At 39.0% G+C, this 21,261-nt stretch overlaps 1 protein-coding gene across 1 annotated transcript; it reads left to right on the forward strand.

The window, feature by feature from the left end:
* Positions 1 to 2,100: 2,100 nt before the first annotated feature.
* Positions 2,101 to 17,579, forward strand: eya3 (EYA transcriptional coactivator and phosphatase 3). The gene is made up of 19 exons (XM_084738625.1): positions 2,101 to 2,238; positions 6,423 to 6,527; positions 8,107 to 8,156; positions 8,325 to 8,419; positions 8,510 to 8,590; positions 8,683 to 8,737; positions 9,633 to 9,742; positions 9,989 to 10,126; positions 10,307 to 10,392; positions 11,102 to 11,279; positions 11,839 to 12,008; positions 12,186 to 12,269; positions 12,369 to 12,458; positions 13,276 to 13,334; positions 13,488 to 13,648; positions 15,250 to 15,364; positions 15,701 to 15,822; positions 15,946 to 16,046; positions 17,056 to 17,579. Exons 2-19 carry the CDS (start codon positions 6,471 to 6,473, stop codon positions 17,134 to 17,136), a joined length of 1,833 nt encoding a protein of 610 aa, XP_084594751.1. The 5' UTR covers positions 2,101 to 2,238; positions 6,423 to 6,470; the 3' UTR covers positions 17,137 to 17,579.
* The last annotated feature ends 3,682 nt before the right edge of the window (positions 17,580 to 21,261 follow it).

Below are 21,261 nucleotides of genomic sequence, written 5' to 3' on the forward strand. Positions count from 1 at the left end.
GTTCTGCATATATTATAAATGAGTTATAAATGTTTCCTAGTATATAATGATATATATATATATATATATGAATAGATTAAATGAAAATTATATTTCCTGTATGGCAATATATTTTATTTTTTTCCAACTTCTTTTCATTTACAACAACAAGTGACTGTGTTAATCTATATCTGCTGTTTGCAAACTTAATGAAAGACTCTTATTGATCAGGAGAGTTCAACCAGCAATAACAGGCCCATCAATGATAGCACATAACTGTATATCAATCCTCTTTCAAATTTCAGTGATTGCTGTTTTATTGCAAACACTCCAGACACTCCTGTGATTATTACAAATGTTTTTTGTATTTATGCATCATGTAGAGAAGAACTGTGAATGTCTTGTGCCTGTCCAAGGCGGCCTGATCCGTATATATACTGTATGTACATATCTCTTTTCCCTGAACCTCTTTGTCCCCTTTTCTAGAAAATAATCTGTAACAAAGTGCTTCATTAATTTTGAGGAAGAACCACTAGGTGGAGCAGGCGCTGGCTTCCCCCTAATAGTGTTTAGCCACTGGCCTGCTGCATAATATGGTTCTGGAAAGTGCAATAAAATCTTAAATTTTGAAAGAAAAATAATCATTTTTTCTCTTTAAGCAGAAGTGTAAATTGTCATTTATGACCATGCATTAAGTTATTGAGAGGATCTTCACTCAAACTGAGATTGTTCATGACTTTGTTTTGCCCCTTTCAGTCAGTCTCCATATTTTAGACATACAGAGTGCATTTTCAAGCCTGCTGAAAATAATAATAATAATAAAAAAAAATAAGGCAACACACAGTTCTAGATAATTTTCTTCCATATTTGGAAGCATTACTTTTCTGTTTTGTATTTTTTATGTATATTTATTTTCATGCCACTGCTACTGTATAAAGAAGATAATTTACATGATCAATTGAAATATTGAGATGTAATCTGTGTCAGAAATGGCAAATAAATTCTCTAAATTCAAGGCAATTGTGCTGTTTTTGTTTTTTCTGGCTCCTGATATTACCTTTGCATATTAATTACTTACTACTTTAGATAATCATTTAATAGTGTATTTTAGAGCTGCATAGATTTGTCTGTCATCGAAAGATAATAGTCAATTATTTTTATGATCGATCAATCATTTTTAACACAAAAATGTCAAATATTTGCTGTCTCCAACTTGTTAAATGGAAGGATTAGCTACTGTTCAGTGTCATTTATAATAGTAATTTAAGAGTGAGCATTTTTCAATAACTTATTACACTTTATAGACTAAATATATCAGCTGGTGTTGTTTAGATGGAGTACAATATACAGAGTATACAGAAATACACACATTTTTTGCAATGCTCTGTAAGAGGTTGACACTTATGACAAAGATATCTAATGGAAACAGGATATTTACAATTTAACAATCAACTTTGCTGTTCAAAATGGCACCAGGTCACTGAAACGGTAAACTTCATCAGTATTTTTACTAATTATAAATAAAATTGTGGAATAAATTATATGTGAGGGTTAAATCTGAATTAAGAAAAAAAATCAAATATACAATATACATAGCATATAGCATATCAGACAACATATATGTCAATACCAATACAGCTATGATAGATCAATATCAGGCCAATAAGATCGGTCGGGCTCTACTTCCTAACAATTAAAAGTTTTCTCTTTTTTATGCCATGAACATTTTATGGAATTTATGTTTTTGTCTTGATGTTTTAGCCTGTGCTTGATGTGACCTTTTGTCAGTTTTATGTCACGTAGTCCTGAAGAGAAAATATAATGTTTCACAATACCTTTTTTGCATTTTAAAAAGACAAAATGAGCCCAAACCTACACTTAACTAAAGCCAAACTAATAAAATGAACAAGCTATGTTCTACGTGTTGAATAATTAGTTTGACATCGAAAAACATTCAGTAGAAGTAACACACCGTGAGACAAAGCTGACAACATTTAACTAGTGGGTTCATCTGTTCAACTAACAAATGTTTGCTGTTTTATCTCCCACCTGTCTGTGTTGATGTTCCGCCACACCTGTCGTCTCCCGTCGCGCCACAGTAACAACCCTTATGCTGTGAATGACACTGTGCGCATGCGCAGTAGGCCCCGCACATAAAACTTCCTGCCAAATAGTGCTCCCTAACAACAGACAAAGCTTGACTCTGTGGATTCCATTGAAGACGCTTTAATAAAGCGTTGCTCATTCACTCGTTCAATGGTAAGACTGGATTTGACCATTTTGGTGTGTCAGGAGCGTTTGCTTTTTGATTAGTTTTGCCGTGGGTGCAGCGGGAGTGAGATGCTTTCACACGATGCCCACTCCAATGGCTGCTGGTACCGACTAATTTGTGGAACGGAAAACTTTCATGCCCGGGCCAAACTAAGAAACTCACAGCTAGTTTAGTTCTTTAAGCATAATAACCCATAGACACGTTAGCTAGCGTGCATGCACAAGCGATAACGGATGACATATGCTGTTGTATTGGAATCGATGGATGCTAACGTGGAGAAGCTAACGTACCTGTTTTAAAGCTTGCACGGTGGCGTCTAAATGCTGGCGTGCTACGCTTTATTAGTGTCTGTTATAGTGGTCATAATGGTTGTGCCAGTTAATCTTAGCTAGTTGCCTACATGTGGCTTCTGATGACGATTGTATAGGTGCCGTTTCAAACGTTTTGCTTTTAAATTGAGCTAAATTAGTTACTGTTTCTCAGGAATTAGTCCGATGTCAGACTTCGCCGTCATAACCAACTGTCCATGGCTGGGTTATTTGCTGGGTTCAGGTACCGTAATGATAGTAGGCTAGAAAGACTAACATTTGCAGCTGACCTGGACACAAACTGCCTGGATTTCTATCACACGGTATTAACGTGCGTTTGCAGTGTGCATTACAAACCGTAGTGGAGACAACCTGGGCAGTACATCAGAGATTTTGGCACAGTGGTATTTATGATCACCAATCCCAAGTCAGGTACAGCTTTGTCATGAAACAAAGTGAACGAAAGATTGTTTTGCCAAGTTTTGTAGATATTTACTGTAGAGATTGCAGAAATCTCTAGCATTACAGCAAAGAGTAAAAATTGATCAAGTACTTTTGGGTTTGTTTTTTTCAAGATGACAGTGCAGTTAGGAAGGTTTCTGTAAAACAACACGTAATTTGGTATAGTGTACAGGGAGAATGGATCCAGTGCTCAGTTAGTACTTCTAAATAATTGTCAGAGTAATACAAAGAGTATTTCCAGATAATTAAAAATGCTGAAATGTGAGATTTCCTTGCAGCCAAGCAACCATTTTAGTAAACATGATGAGTAAAGTTAATTAAAGGTTTGGTGTGCAAGATTTAGGCATGCAGTGATTTCATGGCAGAAATTAAAAGTTCATAAGTATATTTCATTAGTGTACAGTCACCTGAAAATAAGAGGTGTTGTCTTTTCATTACCCAAGAATTAGCTGTTCATATCTACAGAGGGCACGGGTCCTCTTCCACAGAGTCTGCCATGGTGCACGCCATGTTTGTACAGTAGCCCAGAATGGACAAAGCAAACACTAGCTCTAGATACGGCCTTTCGTATGTTACACAAGTGTTGGGGCCACCATGCCAGGTGTTCGCAATCTGGAAACTTGCCGCATTATGCCACTAAATCCTCCACACTGGTCTTTTAAGAGCTGAGCATGTCTTGCCCTCGTCTCGACCGCATGCAAGTCAGATGCATTTTTCTCTTGCACATCTCACACAACAGAAACACTCATTTTAATCTAGGCAGCTGTCTGCACCAGCTCCATGTGTCTCATGTCCCAGCTGCATCTTGAGAGCTTAAATATGAGCTGAAACATTTATTTAGTGCAATGCACTCGCAAACTTGAGGCAGGCGCCCATTATCAAGGCACTGAAAATATATCTGCTATATCTGTATCTTCCATATCTATCCATATCTTCTTATATCTTATAATCACATTTTAAAACCTATGCAGAGCAAAGTGAGCTGAGCTAGAGGGCAGCTCCCTCTGCTCCAGTTTAATGCCACAGTCTCTCCCTTCTATTTACCCAGCTGAGACACAGGGACTTTTTGAACTTCTTCTCCAGTATTTATTCATGGACCAACTGCACATTTACTGCCACTAGACAACTTCGCTGCTAAATTTTAATCCCTCTATTCTGATCAGCAACATCTGTCTGCTCTGTGCACTGCCACCGGCACTCTCTTCTCTTCTTTCTGTCTTTTCTTTCATCAACACTGGTTGTGCGTGCAAGCACTGCAGAGCTTATGCATCATATTGACTATAAAATAGATCCACAATATTCACGCATATCAATGGAAAACTGCACACAGCACAGAAAGTTTGGCTGCTTATTTGCTGCTGGGCACTTTGAAATGTGTGGACAAGACGGAGCCTTTATAGACAGTGGCATGAATGCTGTTGTCACATGAGCATCCAGTGTAAAAAGCATCCAGTGTAAAAAGCCTACTCCAAATCAAATATGCATAACTATACAAGGTTGGGCAGGGCCTGGTCTGCTAGTGATTAGATGGTCCACTTTGGCGACCCTAACGGGAAGAGGCGAAAGACAAAGATGAAATGAGAATCTCCTATAAGTGAAGTCCAGCACAATATTGGCACTTAAGGGCACTGCTTAACTGATTTCCCTGTCCCCAAAGACTTGATAGTCCACCCTCTGAGAAAAGAAGACGGCTATCACTTGAAGCAGAGACTCCCGAAGGATCCTGTATCAGGATGATGTTGTTGTTCTTCACATACTGCGATTTAACCTGAGTGTTGCTGTGATGCTGACAGAGTAGAGGTGACTGTGAGTGGCTGTGTTTCTGGTGGCTGTAATCGAAGGGCTGGTGGCATTGATGCTTTCAAGTCAGTGAAATCAGCCAGAAAAGAAGAAGCAGCAGTGTATGCATATAAATTGGGAATGTCTGGTGTGATAACTTAGCAACAAGCCTTATTAAGAAGCATCTGCTTGAGAGTGTGAAATGTTTTGAGGTCAGTGTAGCCGAGAAAGTATGGATTATCTTATTCTTTTTGACATCCTCATCTTTAAAGTTTGGGATCTTACACTTTATGGAGGCTGTGGTCGAAATATCTTAAATTAGGTATGCAGTGATTTATCAGCTGAACATTGGTTTCAGACAATATTTGCCCTCTTGACTTGGCAACTAAGATGACATTCACTAATGGCAGTGTCCCAGTTATATCTGTTGTGTGGCATTAAAGCACCAAAAAACATCCAGTTTGAAAAACTCAAAACCATAGTCTCTTTCCAAAAATCATGACCCGGTTACTCAAGATAATCCACAGACTGTGTTGTGATCAGTTTCTAGTGGAAATAAAGTAGTTCTGGTAGATTCCCCTGCAGAAAGACTACATGAAACTGGTCACACCTTGAGTAACCAGGTCACGATTTCAGGAAAGAGACATTGCTGAAGAGTTTTTCAAAATTAATTTTTGCTGCTTTGAGCACCGCAAGTCAAGTGCCATTTAGTCACGTTATGTTAGAGAGAAGGCAGACATCTCTGTGGCTGATATCGCCAAAACTCTGCAACTCGCACCAATAAAATCTACATGAATAGATAACACATAAATAGCCAGGGGGAAAAAATGTACTTTTGATTTAGGGGTGAACTGTCCCTTTTAATATTGTTATCCGGACAGAATTTCACAATCTATGCATCCCTATCTAGATTATAAATATGGGTTAATTTATCCTCAATACATCATTCAGTGGCCTTATTTTCCTTCAAATGTCAAGTTCACTTATATAAATCTTGCTTACATATGTGTCGGTGGCCCAGCCAATTCAGGCGGCACGCTTTTGGATTCAGAACGTGCACTATTAACAACTGCCTGACACATCCATGCAGTTTTGAGTTTGCTGTCTGACCTATTTTCCCTCTCTTTGTCTGCATTATGTCAGTTAGATGAATGCCTCTTTTCTGCAGCCGTAGGGAAATGCCAGTTGAGCGAGCAGTGGACAAAATGAGGTTAGATCTTATCCCCTCGGGGCATCTATTGATGCGACAGCTTGCACCTGAGCACCTAATGCTTCAGGAGAATATGTTTTCGTTGAATGAAGGTTAGGTCTCATGTAAGGTGGCACGCTTCCTTAATCCCACAGCATACACAAGCGTAGTGGGGATATTGGGCAACATCCGTGCCACACGTGCCTCACCTGTGCTATCGTGCCGGGGATTAGACAAGGATGTCCCAGTTCTTCCATCGCCGCCACCTCCCTGCTGATCACCCCGGTGTTAGTGGCAGGCGAGGGATGCATCGATGAGCGTTTGTGGGACAAGGGGAGGGGAGAGTCACACATCGGAAAACTACATAAGGCATAACCCCCCGGCCATTTATTCTGTGCCTATGTGTTTTTGCTCCTCTGGTTGTGTAAAGCAGGGTCCGGACACGCTTTCCAGGTACAGAGAGTAGGCTGTGCGTGCAGACATGTCGGGGCGCTCTGCTGCAGAGATGGATGACTCGCAGGAGCTGCCTGAGCTGCCGGTGAGTCTACCCACGATGACGCCAACACAGAGCATCAGGGGAAATGTTTGCATTATTAAATGGGTTTACAAATTGGTTTTAAGATGACACATGGCTTTGTTTTCTGTTATACTAAATTACTGAGATATCTTTATTTATATTAAGTCATAAATTAGAGGTAAAATAAATGTGCATGGGTACTTTTATTGTCTCAGAAATCAGACTCAGAAATGTTTTATTGATCCAAGGGAGGAAACTGGGCTACGTTACTGTTGCTCCCATTCAAGAATAGAGAGAAAATGTGTGTGCATTAGTATACAGTAATACATACATATATATCTATACACACACACACACACACACAGCATACAATATTCTAAATAAGAGTATAAATGTAAAGTATAAATAAATAAATCCAGTGATGACAGTGTAAACCACTATATTGCGCTGTTGAATTATTGCACATAATTACTGTTCTGTTTGGTCAGTATTAAGTTTAAGATATAAATGATAAATAATAACTACTTGCTGACGGGTGAAATAAGGACCAGTCCATTGACTCAGAGTGTCTGGCACTCTGAGGGAGGAGCTGATAAGTTTGTAAAGTTTGATGATTTTGTAGATCATGAAAATATTTGATCAATACTTAATATCTTTTGCTTCTCAGCTGTCACATTCTGGTTGTTGCTGTGGGTTTTGATAGTTGCAGATTTTCTTTTTTTAGCCCTCCAAATTTCATGGTGGATTTCAGTGGATTTTAAGGATGATGGCTAAACCTAAAACTGCTATAAGGCAACTTTTTTGGACCTTTCCTCTACCATAAATACCAAAAATAAAATGATCTAAATAATAATATCAACCTGCTTCTTTTTAAATGGCTAGCGTGCTACTCGCTGTAACTTTGGGAAAATCTTAACACAGGCCGGTTTTATCCTGTTTTCATAGAGAATGATCTGGTGGCGGTCTTTAAGTATAACTGTATGGAAATAGCCGATCCTCTCGTGGATGGTCTTGTTTGCTTATGTAGGTCATATAGAGAATTCAGTATAGACTGTTTCATAACCAGTTATTAAAAACTGTTTGTAGTAGCTTTATGAAAACATGAATATAGTTTAATATGTCAGATTCACTGCGCTGCTAAATTGATTGATGGACAGTTGATCAGTGACAATTTTAATAAGTGAGAATATCAGATAGTTGCTTCTCAAATGTGACAATTTTCCATTTTCCCCTTTTGCACACCATTATAAATGGTTAATCCGTTTATGTTTTTTGACTTTTGGTCAAGCAAAATAAGCACTTAAATTGTTTTTGGTTCTCTTAATTTGTGAAAGGTATTTTTCACATTTTATAGGAACAAGCTGTTAATGAAACAGTAATAGATCTAAAAGCTTTAAATCGGTATTGATTGCTGACTGTTTACTCTCTAATTTTAGAGGTTTACTTTATTCACCTTTCAAACTATTTTTATAACTGTGGTTTAATTTTAATTTCATTCAACTTTATAGGCTACAGTATTGAGAAAACGTTCTGAAGCAGCAGAGGAAAATAGAGATACGATGAAAACCTTGTCGATGAACTGCTTTTTGTGTTTGTGCAGACAAAGAAGGCAAAGCTTGAGATCGACGGCGGATTGGAGAAAGACCCAAGGTTGGTTCTCAGTGATACTTGGATCCATTTCTGATACGTTAAATTGCTGCATACACTTTCTGATGTAAAACCATAAAGAGCAAATGTTGAGTTTATTTATTTGTTTATGTGGCTGTTGGCTTGCAGCAGAATTCATATAATTCTAATAAATTCTTTACACTCTTCCAGTAATTTAGGTGACGATGGGAGTCCAGCTGCTGTGTTAGGTTCATCAGAGCAGGACAGCTCTTACTCTTCCTTATCCACAGCCCAACTCGATACAGGTAACTAAAGCAATGTGACACCACTCAGAAATGTTCCTGGAAAATATGATAATATATTATAATTTTAATATAATTTGCATTTGATTTCAGGTGATCAGGAGCAGTCAGATGCAGACAGAGGTGCAGCACCTCAGGCATGCGGTGACTCCATGAACTCATATGCACATTCTGGTAGGAACAGACACACTGACTCAGTTGTAAATGTCTGAAAAGAAGAAAGCTGCTGTTGTGTGTCAAACTGAATCTGTGTTGTCTTCTCACAGCCACAGACACGACAGCCACATCTGAATACACCCAACAGGTTTATCAAGGAAGCAAGTGAGTACACTGCGTGAAACAAATCTGATTATCTCATCATTTTTTCATGGTCCAGTGTTACGCAGGTTTGACAGCGTGAAATTTGGGCAAAGCTCCGGTGTGCAACCATGTGACTCGCATGCTAGTGACAATTAATTATTCTTACATTGAAACAACACTTTTCACTTGAGAATTTAGACTATGCCCAGAGCTCTGTGGGCAGCAAGGTTGTGGGAGAAAAACATCCCAAGTATGATCCATCATTGAAACAAAGTGCTGCTAAACACTGAGAGTAGCTGACAACGGCCGCTGCACGCAGAGACGAGTATGACTTTCCCCTTTTCCCCCATGATTTTACCACATGGTCCCCCTGAACCGGTTTTGTTCCTGAGAGTCCCTTTGGCGTCACGCAAACTGTGCTTTAATCAAGATTTTTTGGGCCACTTGCTGCAGGCAGTACCAGTGGATACTTCTTTGTTGTTTAAACAGCACAGTGAGTGAGGTAGAGAATACATATATGTGTGTACAATAATTCAATTAATCAGATATTCAAGAGCACTGTCATTTACAAAACACTTCTAGAGTTCCCCCAGTAACCACCCCAGTAATGTCACTGCACTATGAAGAGTCAGTGATTTCCTCATGCAAAGTCTGCAGAAATGCAGTCTTATTGAAAGTGTGCATGAAGGGTTTGAAAAAAAAATCTGCAGGGGAGCCCTTGTAGACGTGACAGTTTCAGAGCAGGACAGCCTTAAGCCCACATGGACTTGCGGGGAACGCCCCTCAAAGTCTGCGAGTCTAGGTTTGGGCCATTGTCTTGAGCCTTAACAGTTGATGTCCAGTTTAACTTGATACACCTGCAGGTTTTCCCTGACTTGATGCGAGCACTGATTCTTTTGCTCTTTTTCTCTTTCAGCCCTGCAGTGACGTCGTACACCAGCCAGGTGGCCTTCCCTCCTCTGGCCCAATCCGCTGTGTACTCCACCTTCCCCCAGACAGGCCAGACCTACGGCCTCCCACCCTTTGGTTAGTCCCTGCTCCTCCTCAAACAGCTGTATTTTAACACTGTCTGCTCACTAAAATCTCAGCATCACACCTTTGTTACTCTGCTTCAGAGGCCTTACTGTGCTTTGGCGCTGTGGAATTGATTTTGCTTTTGATCTCTGCTTAAACACAAAGGACCTGGTTTCTTAACTTTGCCTCATCTTCAGTGACACACTCCTCTTGCCGCCTCTTTCATTCTCTGCTTCCATTGCTCTCTTTCATCTTCAGGTGCTATGTGGCCAGGCATTAAAACAGAGACAGGGCTGCCGGAGGCTCCCTCTGGTGGCCAGCCTGGGTTTCTCAGCTTCAGCACCGCATATACCTCAACCCAGCCAGGCCATCTGCACTACACATACCCCAGCCAAGGCAAGCTGCAACCCCACTCTGTCTCACTACGATACATGCTGTCAGCACTCAAAAATTAAGGAGATCTTGCAGCGGCACAGCTCTGTTTCCCTCTCTTGTTGTTAATCCTTTCAAATATTGAGTAGAAATACTTTTATTTTTCCTCTGGCACTGTTTGAGTCGAGCACTTTTTCTCTTCAGGCTCAAGCTTCACAACGTCCAGTGTGTACTCCAGCATCCCATCAGCTACGGCCGCCACCACAGCCTCCACCACAGTGACCCACCAGGTTAGTGTTCCTCAGAGAAGTGAAAAACAAAACTCGTGTCTGTGTCATTCGTCATGCATTCTCCTGCTGGGCAGTGCTACATAAGAGAAGAAAAGACATTTAGTTAAAAAAAATATATTTTATTAGATTTTCCGCACACATGCTTTAAAACAGAGAATCAACTCTCTGAAATACTTAACCTGACTTCTAACATGCAAACAAACTTCTTGAATATGCCACAGATATAAAAATAGTTGGTAGTTGTAGCAGATGGCAGAATGATAATCTGGCAGGAGGCTGTTACAAATCCTGGCAGATGCGTATATATTGCTGTATATTTCTGGTAGGAAATTACACATCTAAACACAGTGATGCATTAAAATAATATTTGTGAGCCACAATTTTGGCATTTTTTATCAAACTTTTTTTAAGACCAACAACAACCCTTCAGAGGAACTTTTTTTTTCTTATGGGTTTGAATAATTTTAGATTTGATATCATTATATGACATTATATTTGCTTGTAAGAAAGAATGAATACAGTTACATTTTTTAACATGAAAAATGTATCTATTTAATTTCCTTCCACGTTAAAATGAGCTTGTGTTTAAGGTGTTAAAGGAACAAAAAGAAAACAAGAAGTTGCAGACAGTTTAATGGCACTTGAGTTTTCACCACCCTTCTGTTGATCATCATCTTTTTTGTTGTTGTTGTTGTTGTTTTTCTTCCAGGAATTTAGCAGCTACAACTCTCTGGGACAGAGTCAGTTCTCTCAGTACTACGCTCTGCCTCCCAGCTACGTGCCTGCCGGGCTGCCCAGCACTGACGACCACGGTGCTGGTGTGGGAGTGGCCGGATTTTCAGCTGTGAAGTCGGAGCAGGCCGCCTCAGCTGGACTGCCTCCCAGAGGTAATTACGCTTTTATCCATATTATAGAGGTAGATTACGTTGTTATGGCTGTTTCAAAAGCACCATGTTATCACACTGCTAACTTTTTGTGTGATTTTTGGAGATATCGGCCAAAGAAATGCTCATAAATGTTTACATCCCATGCTGTCACATGCATGAGCTTCTCATCCATAAGTAGATGCACGTTTCCTTCTGTACAGTATTGTTCACTGGCAAGAGAATGGTCCCTACATGAAGCTGCACACAACAAGTCTGTCTATTATCTTGAGTAATCAGGTCATGATTTCTGTAAAGAGATGCTTGTGTTGAGTTATTTAAAAGCATTTAAAACACAAGCCGAAAGCCATCAAGGTCCATTACACACACATCTCTACTGCTGGTATCTCCAATTCTCAGTATTTTGCACCGCAACAATCTAGATGGATAAAAAGCACTACGGCCCTGAGAATTCACTGCACTATTATATATATATATACGATTTGTAATCCTTGCACAAGTTTGTGACAGAAAAAATGTAGGCTACATTTCAGGTGCTAATTGCAGACTTTCTTGTACTAAGATGCGTCTCCACCAGAGAATCTCCCAGCTGGTGCAGCCCTTCCTACTGGTGTGGCTCTTCCTGCTGGAGCCAGAGATCAGGACGAGGTTGGACGCAGGAACTCTGTTGGCAAAGCCAAAGGGAAGGGCAAGAAGTCCGATAACTCGCCGCCTACTGACAGTGACCTGGAGGTAACCAAGTCAGCAGCTGAAACATAAACAAACTATTCCTGCTCTGTCAGTAGTTAAGCTGCAGTTTAGTGCTTTAAGACTAAGATAAAACTGTGTTGTCTGTCTGCATATTTTATCTTTTATACTTGACAGAGAAATGGTTACAAAGTGTAATATTATTCTCATCTGCCTTTTTAGCGCATTTTTCTGTGGGATCTGGATGAAACCATTATTATATTCCATTCACTGCTCACCGGCTCCTACGCACAGAAGTTTGGCAAGGTTTGTTATTGTTAATATGCATAAAGTCTGAGCATACAACATAAAAAAAAAAAAAAAAAGTCTGATTCATTTTATTGTTTGTTTGTTTTTTTTGTTCAGGACCCAGCGACAGTGCTGAACTTGGGCTTGCAGATGGAGGAGCTGATCTTCGAGCTGGCAGACACTCACCTTTTCTTCAATGACCTGGAGGTACAGTGAGATGCATTCAGACTGCTGTCACAGCAGCTGGTTCTGAACACGATCAGTGGGAAACCTCACATATTTTCATAACAATTGTGACTAAATTGTACAGTGAATTTCTTTATCTTTCATCAAGCTGCCTGAGTTCTTTAGAAATTCATGCAGAGAAATGCGTGAGGACACAATGGACTGTCAAAACCAGTAAAACTACATTACACAACATACTAATGGAAAACGTGTGTGCAGTTTGGAAACAGCCATCCGTACTCAAACTTGTATGCAGAAACAAACTCTCAGTCAATCAAATGGCAACATAAGAGGCTGTTAGAAATGTCCACAATCTTTATCAATCTTTTTTTAACTGGAAAAAAAGTAAAAATTACATTAAAACCATTATTAAATTATATTTTTTTTGGTTTTCCAAATACATTTTAGGCAAGAGCATTTCTGGAGCACTACAGTACCTCATAATGCTGTTTTCTAAAACTTTTTTTTTTTTCCTAAAACATTTTCTTGTGGTTCTGCAAGTTGGATATTGCACTTGGCCACATTGCAGTTTCAGCAATGTCCAATTAATTGTGCAGCCCTAAAAGAAAGTTTAATCTGCAGCTGTTTAACTGGATTATTATCATGAACTTTGAAAGTGAATTTAACATCTGTCCAGATGCGTAGATATTTGTAGTGTGGCATTCTTCTGATACCTCTACCTGGTAGAGAGTAGATGTAGATTGTGAAAAGGACCGACCATAATATCAAATCCTGAGGGAAACCTTTTTGTTAACAATAAAAACACCAATTGACCATTACCACTTTTGTTTTCTTTTAGGAATGTGATCAAGTCCACGTTGAGGATGTTGCCTCTGATGACAACGGACAAGAACTGAGGTGTGTTAAATATTCTGTATCTAACACACGCTATACAGCACGATGACTATCTCATTACACACATATTAGCTTTAATACACACTTTTATGTCATGACAGGTAAGCAGTTTTTTTTCTGTCATCTAAACAAATCACATTTCATTTCTTCTTGTAGTAACTACAACTTCTTGGCGGACGGCTTTAATGGTCCCAGTGGTGGAGGAGCATCAGGAACCACCACAGGAGTCCAGGGAGGGGTGGAGTGGATGCGGAAACTGGCCTTTCGCTACCGCCGGCTAAAAGAGATCTACAACAGCTATAAAGGGAATGTTGGAGGTGAGTTTGCATTAATGATATATCTGTCTTTTAACATCTAGAGTTTGACACGAAAGGCCCACAAGAACATTTTCTTTGAAGCACTTGTACAGGGCTTGTTCAGAACAGGCATGTTGTGAACAGGCACGACTGCTTGGCCTCTGGTGTTGCAGCATTCTTGAGAACTGCTCATCCAAACGCCTCACTCACAACGCTGGCTGTGTAGGCTTAACAAAACGTTAACATTAAAACTAACATTAGCTAATGCTGAGCAAAGTGTAAGCAGTACTGTTGAAGAGAGAAGATTACTTTTTGTTATATAGCATGGGAAGATAATATAACAATTATGTTGAAATATCAAAAACGTGTCTTATTAATATTTCATTCAATTATCTAACCATCATCTAATTATCCACATCATTGCATATATTGATAATAATAATAGACCCTGTTTGTCAGATACTGATCAGTACTGGACCTCAGTTTCCAAACTGTTTCTGTAACAAATAGACTAATTTATTTATCAAGTAAGTTACCAGGATGCCTCAGACACATAGATGAATTTAATCACTGTATGTCAGAGAAACTCTTTGTCTTAACTGGAAAATCTGTATTTTTACTTAAGTACCTGACTTAAAATGTTCATGACAGGTTTATTTCATCAGTCGACTTACATGCAGTTAATAAAAACATTGGCAAAAGTATTTTTGTACCTGCTAGAGAAAAGGAAAACAACAGTCACTGACTGTCACAGCCGTCAATTCTCACTCATACATGGCTGTTAAAGTAAGCAGAAATTTGATTTTTAGAAATAACTTAATTATTATTAATTAGCACTGAAAGCAGAAGTAAAAAAAAAAAAAAAAAGTAAGAAATAATTTAAAGCAGTCGAGTCATAATTGATGACGTTGAGGAGTTCCACTTCCTGCTGCTACATACTGTGGAGCCCTGTTTGCATGTTTATTCAGATTTCATTAATACTGAGTGTGTTGTGTGCCCAAATTGCTCCAAATTCGACACTGCACTTCCACGGGTCCCCGGTAAGACAGCTGCCAAGTTTAAACCAGATCAGTTCGGCGGCTCTGAAGATAAACAAATTACAGGCAGAGATTCCTTCCGTTATAGTCAGATTCAAAAATGAAACTTGGAAATCTTTGTGGAACACATTTAAGTAGACTTTGAATAGATGATGTTCTCTAGTTCTTTTTCTTTCACTTTCAGCGTAACTCGTGTGTGTCATGCTTTGTGTGTCATGCCGTAGGGCACTTAGAGCCATGTGAATTCCTGTCATATTTGACAACAGTAAAATTAGTTCCTCAGTCTAATATCCAAAAGGCAAAATGAAGCAAACACACAGAAAGACACCAATTTATTCTGCTTGTGTCAAACAAATAAAGTAGTGTTTTAGCCCAGCAGCCAAAATAAACAGAGAGCTGTTTGTGTTGAAAACTTGTGCTTTTGTGTGTGTCTGTTACCTTTTTGTCTTTTTAAATATCACACTGTGGATGTTAGATTTACATGCAGTTCCTGATACACTGGTGAAGTTATCTAAATCTATAGGTTGTATTTTCACTGTTCACTCAAAACAAAGTTTCTTCATTAGTGCACTTTGTTTCTTTCAGGCCTGTTGAGTCCGATGAAGAGGGAGCTGCTTCTACGGCTTCAGTCCGAGATCGAGAACGTTACGGACGCGTGGCTCAGCACAGCGCTCAAGTCTCTGCTGCTCATCCAGTCCAGGTCTGAGCAGAGCACAGTTTTTATTTTTTAAAAAAATCTTTAAGGTCATACTCTGCAGCAGAATGAATGGTGACTCAAAGGATGATGTAACCCTGGACACTGTTCAAAAGCTCGGAAGTTGTTTTTGTCTGTGCTGAATTTGTTTGGAAAGAAGCTCATAATTCATTCAGTGTATAATTTATTTACTCCAGTTTTTATGTTTTACTCAGCTGCAGCTGGCCCAACAGCAATTCATGATAAGCAGCTCAACATACTGACAGTGTAAACAAGTCTTTGCCCTGATAAAGCTTTTTGTTTTCACCCCGTATGTCGGGGTGTGTGATATTCCACCAACAGGGGGAAGTGTATGAATGTGTTGGTCACCACCACTCAGCTGGTTCCAGCTCTGGCCAAAGTGCTGCTCTACGGCCTGGGAGACGTCTTCCCCATCGAGAACATCTACAGCGCCACAAAAATAGGTACATACGGTATAAAGAGTGCAATTAATTCTGTGTCAGGTAGAAAATGTGTTAAGATGCTGCTTTTAATCTTCTGTGCTAAATAAAATGTAATATTTTTTCCTTTGGTTTCCTTTCATGCAGGAAAGGAGAGTTGCTTTGAGAGGATTGTCTCTCGCTTTGGGAAGAAAGTGACATATGTGGTTATAGGTGACGGTCGTGATGAGGAGTTTGCAGCAAAACAGGTAAACTTCAGTTTTCTTTTGGGTCGATATTTAAGAGAGCAGAGCAGCCGATTTATGCCAATATCAAAACAAGGAAAAGTCTTGTATAATTCCATTGTTCCATCCTTATTACAATCTAATATACATCAGTATCTTTATCTAATATACATTATTATCTATTATCTTTTTCATTATCAAGGAACATGTTGTTTCAGATGGATTTTTAATGAAATATGACATACATTTGGTCGTGCTGTAGGTTCCAGAACGGGTATTTAAGGGAGAATAGAGTCAGAAGAGACGTCATTCAACTACATTATAACATAACAGGTTTAGATGAGATTTGCAATTTGTCTTTGGTCTTCACTGCAGGTAAGTGCAAGTACAGTTGTTGAGACTCCAACTTTGTTTGTTTAAACGTTGTCCACATCAGACTGAGGAGCTTACAAGTCCAGATGTGGCTGTAAACAACTCAAAAGTTTAATAAATCATAAACTAAACAGTCCAACAAGTTAATTTTTGAGGGGAAAGTAGGGCTGGGTAGTATTAATATATCAATATCATGATGTGATACTAGATATCAACACGTCAATCATGATACAACAATATCCGAAATGGATATGATATTGTTTCCTGGTTTTAGAGGCTGCATTACAGTAAAATGATGTAATTTTCTGAACTTACCAGACTGTTCTAGCTGTTATTTTATTTGCCTGTACCCACTTAGTCATTATATCCACATTACTGATGATTATCACCAATCACCAATAATCATCTCTAAAATATTGTTGCAATATGCAGCGGTCCAAGTCCAGTGTGATTTACCTGTTTGACGAGCCTGTTTCCAGATCTGTGAATCACCAGCTTCTTCTCAGATTTCTTCATTCATATAAGTGGAATATAATTTAAGTTTCCTCTGCTTAAAGCTTTGGTCTGTTATTTTTTGTTTTGAGATTTTTTTTTCATCATTCTGTAGCTTTCCAATAGTGTGAACATAAACGTATTTCGTTGTGTCTGTCTCTCTGCGTAGCACAATATGCCTTTCTGGCGGATCTCCACTCACGGCGACCTCGTGTCCCTGCACCAAGCGCTGGAACTGGACTTCTTGTAAAGGAGGCGGCGTTGAATGTCGCACACTAAAGGGAAAATATTGTCGTCCTGATGGCTTGTGGAGGGACGCGGTGTAAGAAAATCCTCCACAACCCCGACGAACGATTACACACTCGAATATTAGAAACACCTCTCTGCCCTCACTGACGACTAAAGACTCACTGTGTGATGTGTGATGGTAATGTACTGAGGCGGACTTTGGGTCGGAGCTGACTGTGAGAAACGGACTGGATGCACCATTTGGCTGAATTAAGGTTCCTCACGCCCAGCACTCCCTCCTCTACGGCAGCTAACCTCACCACGGCTGAAACTGGCACTGATTTGGACACAGAAGGGAAGACATCCATTTTTTTCTCCTCTTCAGTCTCTTTTTTTTTTCTTCCTCCTGCAGCAAAAACAATCCCTCTTTTTTTTTTTCTCTTTCTGGATTTAAACAACCAAAGGGCCTTTGTTGTTTTGTTTTTTTTTGTTGTTGTCCTCTTTTGGGGTTGTTGTAGCTTTTTATTTAGGATATGTGCGAGTGAAAGAATTATATCAACGCTAATTTGTTTTTCTGGGTTGTTTTGCACTCATTCAAAGACTTGAAAGCATCATTTTTGCCTTTTTGTCTCCCTTGCAAATCAAGTTTCTCATAGTTATCGTCATCAAATAATCCCCTTCTTTCATTATCAAATAATCTCTTTCTTTTGTCTTAAAAAAAAACCTTTCCTTTCTTTTTTTTATTTGCCTCCCACGTTGCCATTCAACTATTTAATTTACGGTACTAGATGCGACTCAAAATGAAACTTGGTCACGATTTCCTCTTCTGATCTGACCAGACTCCACCATCCGTCAGTGACCTCATGACCTCTCGACTGTGTGGCAACAGAAGACGTGTGGGTTTTTTTTTGTTTTTTTTTTACTCACAGTATGAGTGATCTGTGGTCAGAGAGCGCGTGCCAAGGCTCTGGTCAAGCTTCAGATGAACCTGAATTGGCCTTTTCATGACTCAGTAATAAAAAATGAGCAGTAGTAGGCAGAGGAGAATAGAATTTCCCACCACTTTGACTACTTAACAAAAATTAAATAGAACACATCGGCCACTTTGTTAGGTAAATTCTGCTAGTATTGTGTTGGACTCCCTTTAGCCTTAATTCGAAACATCCCTCAGAGGTTTTGGTCCATGTTGACAGTTGCAGCAGATTTGAATGGCTGCACATCCGTAATATGAATCTCCCTTTTCACCACATCCCCAAACATGCTCCAGTGGATTGAGAGCTGGATGAAGGGGGAAAAAAAATATTCTTAGAATTATTGTGATTCTCTTCTGAGAGTTTATGGATCAATCAAACCCATTTTGTCAGCATTATAATCGTCAGAAACAATTTAGAGAGAAAGGGCTGTGTGTTCCTTACAGCTGAACCAGTTGGATAGTGAAACGTAACGGACGTAAACATGTGCGTTGTGTTTACTTTCTAAACTTGGCTCCTTAGCTGCATTACATTAGAAAAGGTTGATGCAAACAGTAAAATAAAAAAAAAAAAATTCTTCAAAGTGGTTTTTGCCTTTTTCTAAAATGAGTTAAAGCGCTTAAAGGGAGATGAAAACACATTCTGAATGAGCAAACATCTGACTCGTGACTTATCAGCTGTTTTTCTCAGTTTGGTTAAAATTTTAGCTTCATTTGGATGGAAACCTGACTGCAGACAACAGCTCAGGATGAAGGATCTGAATTGGCTTTGAATGGAGACCTGACGCGTTTCTAGAGGATTCAGATAACCTCTTTATCCACAGTGTCAGCTGCGGCGTTTGAAACAACGGCAGCGCAGAGAGCTCTGCTTCACCTGCAGGACGTGGGTCCTGGTGGTGGTGCTGCTGCTGCTGCTCCTGTGTAGAAGGGCTGGGGGGCCTTTGACACGTCTGTCCCCAGGGGTCCATTGTCTCTTAATCCGTCCGTGCTCACACCTCTGACTCAGCTAATACATTGTCAGGAGGACTATAGTTCACTTAAGAGGTTCCATTTTAAAGTTTAGTGAATTGTTAGACATTTGTAGCATCTCATCACAATACTCACCAACGCAGGTTTAGTCTGCTGGACTGTTGAGTCGTGGAAGCCGTTGTACGAGCTGACAAAAGAATAACGTTTTATTACTCTTACATGTTGTCATGTCATTGCTACAAAATAAGATTTTTTTTGTGTCTGAAAGTCGAAATTGTCATTTAACCAAAGACATCATTCATTCAGCGTTTTCTCAGCTGCTTCAGTTTTTCAAATTTGATTTAGCTGACATTTATTATACTAATTAGGTAAAACTAGAGCTATAGCTAATGATATTTGTCATGATTAATTAATCTGCAGATTATTTTTCAGATTTCTTGATTGATTATTTGCAATGAGGCGCAACAGTTAAACAATAAATTAATCCAAAAAGAAACCTGCCACTATTCTGATAACAACAATTTGCTGGTTCCAACCTCTAAAATGAAAGGATTTGCTGTTTTTGTTTGTCTTATATGATAGTCAACTGGAGTAGAGATGTTAATCAATTATAATAATTATCATTCATTGATTGTCATGAAGAATTTAACTGATTGAAAACTTATCAATCAAAATCTGTCTGGTAGAGCCATTTATTGAACAAGGCAACTTAAACTTGAAATAAAAAAAAATGAAAATGAGAAAAAGCTCATTACTTATTAATGATCAATTTTAGGGTTTTCAACTGTTGGTTAAGAAAAATGCACTAAATTTGCAGTCCTTGATGTAACTTTGGGGTCTTTTCTTTACATTTTTATTGAACAATTAAGGAACTAATCTGCAGATTAATTGGTGGTGGAAACAATTGTCAGATACAGCCCTAATATTGTATACAAAATGTCATAAAACGGTTACTTCTTGACTTCTTTTAAATTGTTCATGTCTGAACAGTCAAACACCCAAAGATATTTAATTTACTATCATAGAGGAACAAGAAAAATGGCAAATATTCACGTGAAAACAAGTTATGTTTTTGGTATTTTTTGCCTCAAAACAGTCAGTTGTCAAAATAGATGCTGACTGATTAATCTACTAGTCATTTCAGCTCCAGTTAAAACTTGGAGATTACTAGTTGTCATACGACTGCAGCCACAGAATGACTTCATCACTCGGCCACATGACAACCCCCGACCTCTCGAAGGCGTGTCGGTGGGGGAAGAACACAAAGGATGATGACTGTGCAATACATTTCATTAACTGTATTTCAAGGGATTTTTCGTGTGCAGAAGCTGGAGGGGGGTCTGTATGAGATTACGACTGAACAATACTGAGCCTGAAGAAGATTTTCGTATTTACACACATGCAGCTTGACCGTTACGAATGTGTATTTCTGTGTAAATTGTTTGTGTGTGACTGTGCATATTTATATTGTGCCTTTAACCATCATCTGTATGCATAATCTCAAAGGGAAATGTGTAAGATTTTTTGTTTGATACATTTATCACTGCATTGTTATATTATCCAAAGTGTTATCTTACTTTTTTTTTTTTTGAACTCAATATCTTTTTTTTTAAGTGCTGGTGAGACTTCTCCTTTTTTTTGTTACTAGACTTTTTGTTTTTTAATTTGATTGTCCTGTCTGCACTGTATTTGAATGGTCTCCTAGAAAACTATATATCCATTTTGGGGGAAAATGCTCATGTAGATTGCTCAGTGTTTAAATAAGATTTTAGTGAAGTGTTTAAAGGGATATTCAGATTATTTGAAGTGGGGCTGTATGAGGTACTTACCCAGGGTCAGTGTATGACCTACAGTAGATGGCGGAAGTAGAGGGGAATACCAGCATGAAAGCTAAGCAGTGTACTGCTGTGGAGAGGGTCAGCAGCAAAACATATTTTAGCCTCCTGAAAAGAATCAACATCAGTTTAAGTGGCTGCAATATTTTGAATATTTTCACCACTTTAATCTTGCTGTCAGACAGCCTTTTCTGATGAGAAACCACTGTTATATAAGCCAAACATCACTCACTCCAGACCAACCAAACTCCATTAGCAAAAACAGTAATTTTACCTCACAGAACATGGGAGTTGCTGGTCTTCCACCACCTTGATCGGTTAGTTTGTGAATGACTTTGGTGATTCTGAATTATTCTTAAAATGCTGAAGTCTC

This window comes from Lutjanus erythropterus, chromosome 16, assembly GCF_056507025.1.
Source record: "Lutjanus erythropterus isolate fLutEry1 chromosome 16, fLutEry1.hap2, whole genome shotgun sequence".
Taxonomy (NCBI): domain Eukaryota; kingdom Metazoa; phylum Chordata; class Actinopteri; order Lutjaniformes; family Lutjanidae; genus Lutjanus; species Lutjanus erythropterus.

What these genes read in the sequence shown, in the direction of transcription:
- eya3 (XM_084738625.1), top strand. Translation starts at nt 6,471, where the DNA reads ATGTCGGGGCGCTCTGCTGCAGAGATGGATGACTCGCAGGAGCTGCCT. An exon ending in CAGGTTTATCAAGGAAGCAA is followed by an intron (nt 8,738 to 9,632) that starts GTGAGTACACTG and finishes TTTCTCTTTCAG; the next exon opens with CCCTGCAGTGACGTCGTACA. An exon ending in AGCTGGACTGCCTCCCAGAG is followed by an intron (nt 11,280 to 11,838) that starts GTAATTACGCTT and finishes TCTTGTACTAAG; the next exon opens with ATGCGTCTCCACCAGAGAAT.